Consider the following 12,273-nt stretch of genomic DNA (forward strand, 5'->3'; position numbering starts at 1 on the left):
CCAGCCCTATTTTTGTGGTTCTATATGACTTTTTGGACTGTCTTCTTTTTCTCAGTGAAAAATAACATTGAAATTTTGATAAGTATTGGGTTAATTGTAGATTGGTTGGGGATTGTGGTCATTTTCATGATATTAATTCCGCTAATCTAGGAACATGGGAGGTCTTTCTGCTCCTGATATCTCCTGTGATTTCTTTCTCCAGTGTTTCAGAGTTTTGTTGTAAAGGTTCTTCAGTGATTTATGTTAATTCCTAAGTACTTTTTGGGGGGGCTAATTGCAAACCAAGTTGTTTTCCTGATTGCCATCTAATTGTTGGTATATAGAAAGCTTGTGATTTTTGTGGGTTGAGTTTATATCCTACTAATTTACCAAAGTCATCAGTTCTCAGAACTTGAGGATGGAATCTTTAGGGTCCTTTTGAAGTAGAATCATATCATCTGCAAATAGAGACAGTTTTATTTCATTCTTCCCTATTTGTATCATCTTTATCTTTATCTTGCCTTATTGCTCTGGCTAGAGATTCCAGTACTATATTGAAAAGGAATAGAGAGAGTGGAAATCCTTGTCTTCATCCTGATTTTAGAATAAATGGTTTTAGTTTTCACCAATTAGTATTATGTTGGCTATAGGTTTGTCATAAATAGTCTTCATTATCTTGAGGTATGTGCCTTCTATTCCTAGTTTTCCCAGAGCTTTTAATGATGAAGGAATGTTACAATTTGGTCAGAGGCATTTTCTGCATCTGAGATTATGTGATTCTTTCCTTGAATTTGTTAATGAGTTTATTGACTTATATTGAACCAACCTGGAATACCTGGGATAAAACCAATTTGATTGTAGGATATGATTTCACTTTTTTTCATTAGTTGATGACTATGGCTAGCAGTTGTTTTGTTAAGGAGTTTTACATCTATGTTCATCAAGGACTTTGGTCTATATTTCTCTTTTTCTGTTGACTCCCTGGCTGGGGGATAAGTTCAATGCAGGCATTAAAGAATGAGTTTTATTGTGATCCTTCCCTTTCTATTGCTGTGGTATAAACAGGATCCACCATTCATGGGACAGGAGAACCAATCCTCTGTGACAGAATTTGTCTTCCTAGGCCTCTCACAGGATGCACAGACACAAGTCCTGCTCTTCTTCCTCTTCCTGGCCATCTACCTGCTCACCGTGCTTGGAAACCTGCTGATCATCGTGCTCATTCACATTGACTCCAGACTCCACACACCCATGTACTTTTTCCTTAGAAACCTCTCCTTCGTTGATTTCTGTTTTTCTACTACCATAGTTCCCCAAATGCTTGTCCACTTCTTAGCAAAGGAGAAAACCATTTCCTTTGTTGGATGTGCAACACAAATAGTTATGTTACTTCTGTTTGGCTGTACAGAGTGTGCACTGCTGGCGGTGATGTCCTATGACCGCTATGTAGCTGTCTGCAAGCCCCTGCACTACTTCACCATCATGACACAGGGGCTATGTGTCCAGCTTGCCATAGGGTCCTGGGCCAGTGGAGCATTTGTGTCCGTGGTGGACACTACATTCACCCTGCATCTTCCCTACCGAGGAAATCACATCATCAACCACTTTTTCTGTGAGCCTCCTGCCCTCCTGAAGCTGGCCTCAGCAGACACTTACAGCACAGAGATGGCCATCTTTGCCATGGGGGTGGTAATCCTGCTAGCTCCTGTCTCCCTCATCCTGGTCTCCTACTGGAACATCATCTCCACCGTGATCCACATGCAGTCTGGGGAGGGCAGGCTGAAGGTTTTCTCCACCTGTGGTTCTCATCTCATTGTTGTTATTCTCTTCTATGGCTCAGCGATATTTGCCTACATGAGGCCCAACTCCAAAATAATGAGTGAGAGGGATAAAACGATCTCTGTGTTCTACTCAGCAGTGACACCCATGCTGAATCCCATCATTTATAGCCTGAGGAACAAGGATGTCAAGGGGGCCTTCAGGAGAGTGATGGCAAAATAGTTTGTATTACATGATGGCGTTGGATTCTGATGTCCATTGTAGCAATATTGTAAGAAGAAAATGTATTGAATTTCATGGAATTGTCATTCCATTCATGCACATTTTTTTCTGTTTTCCTCCATTAAGTCTTCTATCAGATGAACAAATTTCCTAGCCAAAGAGAGGAATCATACTGTTAAATATAGAAAAGAAGTATAAGGTGAGGAGAAAGAAAGGAAGACATACAAGGATAAAGGGGATGTAGGGAGAGAAGAATGGAGGAAGGAAAAGGGAAGGGAGGGAGGGAGGGAAGGAAGGGGGGATGGAGAGAAGACAAGGAAGAAAAACAAGCACTTTTCAGCTTGTTCAAGTAGCCAAGTAGCTCTAGGGCTATATGTCAGAAACAAATAACCACTCAACAACAACGCAAAACCCTAAAACCAGCCATCAGAGATGAGCAAATGTCTCAAATGATGGATTTCTTTCTTTCATTCTTGCAAACATTTGACAAATATTGAGTTCATATTGCATATGCCCCATATTTTTATGCTAAGTAAGACATAAAATTGGTGCTATATTTCTGATATAACTTTTTATCTTAAATTTAATGTTGTTTGAAGCTTAAAAGAGTACAGATGAATGGTAGAATGTTTTTAAAGAGTATATGTATACTTAGGGGAATAGCCATTAATGTGTAAAATAGGCATTAATGTGTAAAATAAAGTGTCCAGTTTGATAACTGATTATAAAGTACTAAATCTAGGTAAAATTGAGAAAAGCTGATTTAAAACTTGCTTAAAGGGAGATGTTGATGTGCTCACCATGCAAAATGTTATGTGAGGTAATGTAAACTTTAATTATCTCCATTTATGCTTTCTATTTTACGTGTATATCAACATATAGATATATAATGCAATACATACTGAATATATTCACAATTCTATTTTTAAATCCAAAATAAAGATATTTATTATAAAATATAGAAGGGAATTAGACTTTATGAGTTCTTTGATTTCTGTATAATATCCCTTTGAGTCAATAGTTCCCTCCTATTGTTGATTGATCCTTATTTTACATGATTAAAATATCCTGACGTGGTTTAGATGCTAAGTATCTCTCAAAGAACCATGTGTTAAAGTTGGATCTCCAGGGTGGTACTACTGAGAAATAATAGAACCTTTAGTAGATTCTCAGGGACTGTTCTCAGGTTTTTAGAGACATGCCTGTGGAGGATTGTGGGACCCTAGTCTCTTCCTTTCTTCTTACCGATGATGCTAGACCTGAAGACACATGGACACCTGGTGCCAATGAGCAGTTTTATTTTTCAGATAATGTCTTCCATCCCATTACCCAGTTCCTGGGGTCAGCCTCCTACCTATCTGTGCCTCCCATAAAGCAGAGATGGCAAGGGTACATCACTTTGTCCAGCTTAGTTGTTGAAATAAGTTCTCACTAATTTCTTTTTTTTGCCCAAGTAAACATCAAAACACAATTCACACCATCTCCCTTATGAGATGCTGGGATTACAGGCATGTACCTCCACATCCGCCTTTGATATTTTGTTTTTACCATCCTGTTGAGGGTTTCATGGAGAATAAATGATTAGAGCACAAGCGTGGAACTAAGGAAAAGTCAGTAAGATGAATTCTAGCTTAGGTGAGAAATAAAGGTCTAAGCTAGGGTTATAATTAGCAGAGGGGAAGAAGGGGAAAGGTGCGCAAGGCGGAGGATATGCCTGATGAAATGAGGAGGACTAAAATATACTTTCTGGATCTTTAGCTTGACCTGTCTGTGGAGAAAGTTATAAAGCAGGATTTGGGTGGGAAAACCAAAACTGTTTTTTGTACTTGTTAATGGGGGCTTGTGTTAGGTGTGGCAGTGTTTTCAGTACCCTTATGTGCTTCTCTAGCTATAGTAAGGCTATGCAAACACTCAGGCTATCTGATTCTGCATCATATACCTCTAGTATGTGTTTTCGCTACTAGCAGAAAGTAATTACAACACTGAGTACAAATTCAGATTAGAGTCTGAAATTTTCTGAGAGCTATTAATCATGAGAAACAATGCAGAGGATAAAAGGTAGTTAGCTCTTTCTATTACTAGGTTCTGTATACAAAGATTTAACCAGTTATAAAGGAAATATTTTTTAAAAATGAGTCAGTAGCCAGGAACAGGTGGCTCAAGTCTGTAATCCCAGCTACTCAAGAGGTTAAGGTCTGAGGATCACGGTTTGAAGCCACCCCAGGCAGGAATGGCCATGAAGCTTATCTCCAATAAACTTCTCAGAAAATGCTGGAAGTAGTGCTGTGGTTCAAGTCGTAGAGTGCTAGAAAAACTGGAAGTGGCGCTGTGGCTCAAGTGGTAGACTGCTAGCCTTGAGCACAGAGAGGCTCAGGGACAGTGCCCAGGCCCTGAGTTCAATCTCCAGACCCCGTAAAAAAAAAAGACTTACTAAGAAAGGATGCACATTGGTCATGTATAAATATGTCTGGATTCATATAAGAAGCTTTCACATCCACAAATTTGGTATCTTTGGGGTTCTGGAATTACTTCTTTTCAGACCCTATGAGATGACCATGCTTCTATCAGTTTCCTCATTACCGAAACTTCTGTTTTAAAGAAAAAGTCCAAGGCTTGGAGATCCCAGAGCTCCATAGGTTACTTTGAGACCCATCAGTATTGTACTTGACTTCAGATGAGATTCATGTTATTTCTTTTTCAGACTATAGTTTTTTTTCTTTTTTCTTTTTAATTCCCAAAGGGATATCTTAGGGTAGCAAGGTTACAAACATTAACAATGTTGCTTGCTCTAGGGAACAGTCCGATTATATTGGCTCTTAGGACCTCAGATTTGAGGATTTCCTTTAGGAGACTCTGGTTTCTTAGTATATTTGGGGTGGTGTCCTTTAATAGAGAAGCGTTTCTTGGGTTGGGATAGAATATTTGGCAGAGATGATGTCCCAGCCTCAGCATATTAAAAAAACAGGGATGGAGGTGGCCTGTCAGCACAAGGGCTGACAGGCTGCAAGGACCTCGCCTCTCTTCAGATGCTATTTTTCTCCACCATCGCATTAACATCCTGTATTTGCACCTGTCAGTGTTCCAGGTGAGAGCAGGTAAGATGCTGAGGTGGGTCGAATACTTTCAGGGAGTCGTCATCTTGATTCTGCTCATGGAAGAGGAAGGCTTGGCCTTTCCCTCTCTGTACTCTTCTTAACGTGTGACTTCTAGGGACTGGAGGAGCTCTCCATGGGTCTTGTTCTGCGGCTCCTCTGAAGATGGCTAAGCTCTTGCCTGGGTAACAGCATGACTGGCAGTGCTGGAGACACTCTGCCTCTCCCTTGGCACTAAAAGCAAAGCTATCAAATTCTCTTCCATCTCTCACCCTTCCATTGAACTTCTGCCCCTATCATTTGTCTTTACCACAATTAAAAATGACTTTTGCTTGAATAAAAAGGAAGAATACCTGGACCAGACTCACACTTGCAACCCTAACTACTCAAGAGTCTGAGAACTGAGGATCCCAGTTTGAAGCCAGCCTAGGTAGGAAAGTCCATTAAGTTCCTTATGTCCAATTACATATCAAAAAGCCAGAAAAAGACTGTGGCTCAAGAGGTAGAGTGAAAAACCTTGAATAAAAAGCTCAGAGACAGTGTCCAGGCCCCGAGTTCAAGATCCAGGACCGTCACCCCTCCAAAAAAGAAAGAAAGCAAGAATAAAGCTATACAAACTCTTGATCCATTTAGTGGTTGTATCTTAATTTTTTTTAATGGTGGCACTGGACTTTGAACTAAGGGCCCCGTGCTTGCTAGGCAGGCTCTATAACTTTCATTTAGAACACAAAATGTAATATCATATTTTTGTGAACAGGTATGTTTTTGTCTCATATGCATTGTTCAATCTACCCATTTTTGAGAACAGGGGTTTATATTTCTTACGTAATTTTCTGATGGATTGCATTACTGATTTTAAGGGCTCTTCATATGTTAGGAATAATACAAATTTCTCTTAATTTTTTTGGTAAATATCCACAATTAAAATTTTTATGATAATGCTTATTAGATATATTTCAAGGTATACAAAACAATGCTATTGAACTGGGCATGACACACACCCATAATTTCAGCACATGGAAGACTGAGGCTAGAAGGTAAACTGTTCAAGACCAGCTTGACCTATAGAGGGAGACCCTGATTCAAAACAAAAAAGAAAAGAAAACTTACAGCAATAAAAATAATGTTATTGGATACATATAAACAGTAAAAAGGTGAATAAAGTGAAGCAAATTAGAATATGCATCACCTTACCCTTCTTTGTTTGTTGTATGGCAAGAGCAGTTACATTATGCTGATTTAGCATGAATCCCAAACCTGGTGCAATTTAATCCTTGTGACTATGGTGCTCTTCCACTAGTTCTCTAGACTTACTTGTCCTGCATATCAGCTACCTCACATACTCCAACCTACGTCTCCTCATTTCCAGCACTTACTCATTCTAATCCCTGATAGCAAGGGCTTTTATCCTCCATTCTGCTGTGTTTAAGTGCTTTTTGTAGATTCCAATGGATAAGCATAGTCATGCCATCAGGTTTTTTTTCTTTCTTTGTCTTGCTTACTAGCATCATGTCTCCCAGGCTCATCCACACTTTGGCAAAATGGCAGGAGCTCATTCTGTTGGTGTTCTTGAATAATATTCCACTTTACATGGAATGGAGACCCCTGAAACCACCTGATGTCCATCAGTGGCTGGTTAAATGAAGTGTGGTGTTTGTGTCTATTTATGTATATGAATAAACATATGTATATATATATATATATATTTAAGCACATGTTCCATACATTAGTATGCTACTCAAAATGATTGTGACTGCTCAGTACATATTGTGTTAAGAAAGCTAAAATAATAATATATGTTATAAGAAATAGGATATGTTTCTTCTACTCCCTTCTTTTCTTTTCCACACTCCATTTTGTATTATTAAACCTAATAATACAGATAAAATTTTGAACACATGTGTTAAATTTCCTTTAAAAGTCCTCTGTAATCTAGATGAGAAGTCTAGGGAATTTCTGTAATCATGAGACCTCTATATTATATTTATAAAGCAATGTTCTTCATATATATGCTTCATAATTTTTTTAAGGCGTCTCAAAAATTTCTTAAGTGTACACCTTGCTAACTCAAGCCATTATTCCCTATTAAAAGACTTTTAGTTGTAGCCAGGCACCAGTGGCTCATGCCTAGCTACTCAGGAGGCTGAGATCTGAGGATCACAATTCAAAGCCAGCCTGGGCTGGAAAGTCCGTGAGAATCTTATCTGCAATAAGACACCAGAAAACCAGAAGTGGCGCTGTGGCTTAAGTGGTAGAGCGCTCAGCTTGAGCTGAAGAGCTCAGGGACAGTACCCAGGCCCAGAGTTCAAGCCCCATGATCAACCAAAAAAAAAAAAAAAGAATTTTAGTTATAATTTCTACTCGATTATTCTCAATATATAATAGCACAAAATGTTTATGAACTCATCATGTTATCATAGGTTAGGGTACACTCTGATGTTTTACAATTTTATTTTATTGTAAAGATGCTATACGAGGGGTTACAGTTACATGAATAAGGTAAGGAGTACATTTCTTTTCAAACATTGTTACCCATTCCCTTGTTTTTCTCCTACTATCCCTTCCTTCCCCGACCTCCCCCAATTCTCTCTCTCCTTGCCTGAAGTTGTAAAGCTCATTTCCAGCATAGTGTCTTGTGAGTATCATTGTTGCAATGGGTTATCCTGTGGGCTCTGATTTTATAAGATGCATAGTCAAGTTCTATCTAAAAAATGTTTGATATTTGTTTTTTTATTGTGAAAATACTGTACAGAGGGGTTACAATTACATGGGCAAGATAATGAGTACATTTCTTATCAAGCATTGTTGCCTCCTCCTTTGTTTCCCCTTGCCATCCCTTTCCATCTCCCCCCCCCCGACCGTCCACACCCCCCCAACCTCATTCCAAAGTTGTAAAGTTCATTTTTGACATAACATCTTCTACATCTCATTGTTGCAATGGGGCCACCTGTATCCTTATTTAAATAAATTGTTTTTCCCCTTCCCCTCCAGAAAGCACACCAACATCAAATAGAGTGAAAACAGAGGTTATACCGTGGGGTAGGGACATAAAAAGCAACAAAGAAATACCTTATAAATATGTTAGAAACAATTGCAAAAAAGAAAAACCATTTGAGTCCTTATCTTGGGGTTCATTTTGCCTAACATCAACTTATCTGACCGTTTCTGCTTGTCTCAGACATACACTAGTTATTGCAAATAAGGGAAACCATGGGACCTATGTTTCTTTGGGCCTGGCTTACTTCACTTAATACAATTTTTTCCAAGTCTTTCCATTTCCTAACAACTGGGGCAATGTCATTCTTTCTGATGGAGGCATAGAATTCCATTGTGTATATATACCACATTTTCTTTTTTTTTATTGTGAAACTACCATACAGAGGGATTACAATTACATGGGGAAGGTAATGAGTACATTTCTTATCAAGCATTGTTGCCTCCTCCTTTGTTTCCCCTTTCTATCCCTTCCCATCCCTTCCCATCCCCATCCTCAAAAGTTGTAGAGTTTGTTTTTCAACATAACAACTTGTACATTTTATTGTTGCAATGGATCCACCTGTATCCCTATTTAAACTTTTTTTTGCCCTTCCCCTCCACAAATTATACCAACATCAAATACAGTGAAAGCAGGGGTTATACCTGGGAGAGGGACATACAAAGCAACAAAGACATAATCTTATAAATATGTTAGAAACAATTGCATGAAAGAAAAAAAACATTTGAATATGTATCTTAGGGTTCACTTCCCTAACATCAATTTATCTGACCCTTTCTGCTTGACTCAGACATATAATAGTTATTGCAAATAAGGGGAACCATGGGACCTATATTTCTTTGGGCCTGGCTTACTTCACTTAATATAATTTTTTCCAAGCCTTTCCATTTCCTAACAAATGGGGCAATGTCATTCTTTCTGATGGAGGCATAGAATTCCATTGTGTATATATACCACATTTTCTTGATCCATTCATCTACTGAGGGGCATCTGGGTTGGGTCCATATCTTAGCTATGGTAAATAATGCTGCAACAAACATAGTTGTGCTGGTAGCTTTAGTGTGGTCTTGTTTGTGATCATTTGGGTAAATGCCCAAAAGTGGGATTGCTGGGTCATAGGGGATTTTGTTCTCTTAATACTTTCTATTGCCTGTTGATTGCCTCTTCTCAGAGTGTTGAAAATTATCTGTGAAAAACGTGCTTGACAGTGATATTTGTGTCCATTGACAATTCTGCCAGTGGACTAATTCTAAAGCCCTAGTGATGGAGAAAGGACATGGGCTTGTCTCCAAAGTGTGGATGTGAGAGATAAGCAGGAAAGTTAGCAAGACTTCAACTTTCTCTACAAGCCACACTTAAGAAAGGAGGCAAATCACAGCACATGTGTTGATGGAGGAAAGCTTACAGCAACCAACTTGAGAATATTTCTGAGTCTTTCCTTAATCTTCTGTACAATAGGAAGAATAATAGATGTCTCCTATGGACTTAAACTAAGAATAAGACTGGATGCAAAGAAACTACCAAAAGTGACTAATACCAGGAGATGCCCAAGAGGTAGTAATTAGAATTATTACTGTCCAAGGAGATAAACGTGTGAAGATAGAGGATATTTGAAGGATGTTACTGTTACTACTAAAAAAGCAGCTGTTTCAACTACAGTGAGAAAGAGCCCTCTATATGCTGAAAATAAATGAGTTTTTACAAGGGATAGGATCCCGATATTCTACTTCATCTTTAACCTTAATTTCCATTTAGTCTCATCATGATCTTTAAGATTATTTTGAAAATATAATGAGAAAATAGTTTTTATAAATGTTATCATACAGTTTCCCACATGCCATTTAACTGGATAAATGTCATATCAATTTATATGATTCATAAAACTATATGAAGGGAAAGATGCACTGTAAGTGGCACTATATTACCGTCATGACAAATAAGCGTGACATGTTCAACTCAACATGGGGCAATTCAGAATGACTCCTTCCCATTAGAGCTACAAAATAAAATTCAAGGATTAAAATAGACTTAGCTTCAGTTGGTAGAACTGCTGAGCAAAGAAAACTGAACATTTTGTTAAAGGGTAACAATCAATAAATTCTTTTTGGATCCTGATATTACAATATCTAGATCCATGGTTTTAAAAACACTAATGCATTTTTTATTGCTGTTGTATAAACAGGATCCACCATTCATGGGACAGGAGAACCAATCCTCTGTGACAGAGTTTGTCTTCCTAGGCCTCTCACAGGACGCACAGACACAAGTCCTGCTCTTCTTCCTCTTCCTGGCCATCTACCTGCTCACCGTGCTTGGAAACCTGCTGATCATCGTGCTCATTCACATTGACTCCAGACTCCACACACCCATGTACTTTTTCCTTAGAAACCTCTCCTTTGCTGACCTCTGTTTTTCTACTACCACAGTCCCACAGGTGCTTGTCCACTTCTTAGCAAAGGAGAAAACCATTTCCTTTGTTGGATGTGCAACACAAATAGTAGTCTTACTTCTGGTTGGCTGTACAGAGTGTGCACTGCTGGCGGTGATGTCCTATGACCGCTATGTAGCTGTCTGCAAGCCCCTGCACTACTTCACCATCATGACACAGGGGCTATGTGTCCAGCTTGCCATAGGGTCCTGGGCCAGTGGAGCATTTGTGTCCGTGGTGGACACTACATTCACCCTGCATCTTCCCTACCGAGGAAATCACATCATCAACCACTTTTTCTGTGAGCCTCCTGCCCTCCTGAAGCTGGCCTCAGCAGACACTTACAGCACAGAGATGGCCATCTTTGCCATGGGGGTGGTAATCCTGCTAGCTCCTGTCTCCCTCATCCTGGTCTCCTACTGGAACATCATCTCCACCGTGATCCACATGCAGTCTGGGGAGGGCAGGCTGAAGGTTTTCTCCACCTGTGGTTCTCATCTCATTGTTGTTATTCTCTTCTATGGCTCAGCGATATTTGCCTACATGAGGCCCAACTCCAAAATAATGAGTGAGAGGGATAAAACGATCTCTGTGTTCTACTCAGCAGTGACACCCATGCTGAATCCCATCATTTATAGCCTGAGGAACAAGGATGTCAAGGGGGCCTTCAGGAGAGTGATGGCAAAATAGTTTGTATTACATGATGGCGTTGGATTCTGATGTCCATTGTAGCAATATTGTAAGAAGAAAATGTATTGAATTTCATGGAATTGTCATTCCATTCATGCACATTTTTTTCTGTTTTCCTCCATTAAGTCTTCTATCAGATGAACAAATTTCCTAGCCAAAGAGAGGAATCATACTGTTAAATATAGAAAAGAAGTATAAGGTGAGGAGAAAGAAAGGAAGACATACAAGGATAAAGGGGATGTAGGGAGAGAAGAATGGAGGAAGGAAAAGGGAAGGGAGGGAGGGAGGGAAGGAAGGGGGGATGGAGAGAAGACAAGGAAGAAAAACAAGCACTTTTCAGCTTGTTCAAGTAGCCAAGTAGCTCTAGGGCTATATGTCAGAAACAAATAACCACTCAACAACAACGCAAAACCCTAAAACCAGCCATCAGAGATGAGCAAATGTCTCAAATGATGGATTTCTTTCTTTCATTCTTGCAAACATTTGACAAATATTGAGTTCATATTGCATATGCCCCATATTTTTATGCTAAGTAAGACATAAAATTGGTGCTATATTTCTGATATAACTTTTTATCTTAAATTTAATGTTGTTTGAAGCTTAAAAGAGTACAGATGAATGGTAGAATGTTTTTAAAGAGTATATGTATACTTAGGGGAATAGCCATTAATGTGTAAAATAGGCATTAATGTGTAAAATAAAGTGTCCAGTTTGATAACTGATTATAAAGTACTAAATCTAGGTAAAATTGAGAAAAGCTGATTTAAAACTTGCTTAAAGGGAGATGTTGATGTGCTCACCATGCAAAATGTTATGTGAGGTAATGTAAACTTTAATTATCTCCATTTATGCTTTCTATTTTACGTGTATATCAACATATAGATATATAATGCAATACATACTGAATATATTCACAATTCTATTTTTAAATCCAAAATAAAGATATTTATTATAAAATATAGAAGGGAATTAGACTTTATGAGTTCTTTGATTTCTGTATAATATCCCTTTGAGTCAATAGTTCCCTCCTATTGTTGATTGATCCTTATTTTACATGATTAAAATATCCTGACGTGGTTTAGATGCTA

General features: G+C 38.6%; 2 protein-coding genes across 2 annotated transcripts; both read left to right on the plus strand.

Annotated features, from left to right (window-relative positions):
- Nucleotides 1-1,056: 1,056 nt before the first annotated feature.
- LOC122117817 (olfactory receptor 2D3-like) lies at nucleotides 1,057-1,980 on the plus strand. Its single transcript, XM_042691669.1, has one exon. The coding sequence runs from the start codon at nucleotides 1,057-1,059 to the stop codon at nucleotides 1,978-1,980; it is 924 nt and encodes a 307-aa protein (XP_042547603.1).
- Nucleotides 1,981-10,261: 8,281 nt separating this feature from the next.
- On the plus strand, nucleotides 10,262-11,185 carry LOC122117815 (olfactory receptor 2D3-like). The gene has a single exon (XM_042691666.1). It carries the CDS (start codon nucleotides 10,262-10,264, stop codon nucleotides 11,183-11,185), a length of 924 nt encoding a protein of 307 aa, XP_042547600.1.
- The last annotated feature ends 1,088 nt before the right edge of the window (nucleotides 11,186-12,273 follow it).

This window comes from Dipodomys spectabilis, unplaced genomic scaffold, assembly GCF_019054845.1.
Source record: "Dipodomys spectabilis isolate Male_0828 unplaced genomic scaffold, ASM1905484v1 ptg000145l, whole genome shotgun sequence".
In the NCBI taxonomy this organism is placed as follows: Eukaryota; Metazoa; Chordata; class Mammalia; order Rodentia; family Heteromyidae; genus Dipodomys; species Dipodomys spectabilis.

Excerpts from the sequence above, each read along its gene's own strand:
- LOC122117817 (XM_042691669.1), top strand. The coding sequence starts at position 1,057 with ATGGGACAGGAGAACCAATCCTCTGTGACAGAATTTGTCTTCCTAGGC.
- LOC122117815 (XM_042691666.1), top strand. The coding sequence starts at position 10,262 with ATGGGACAGGAGAACCAATCCTCTGTGACAGAGTTTGTCTTCCTAGGC.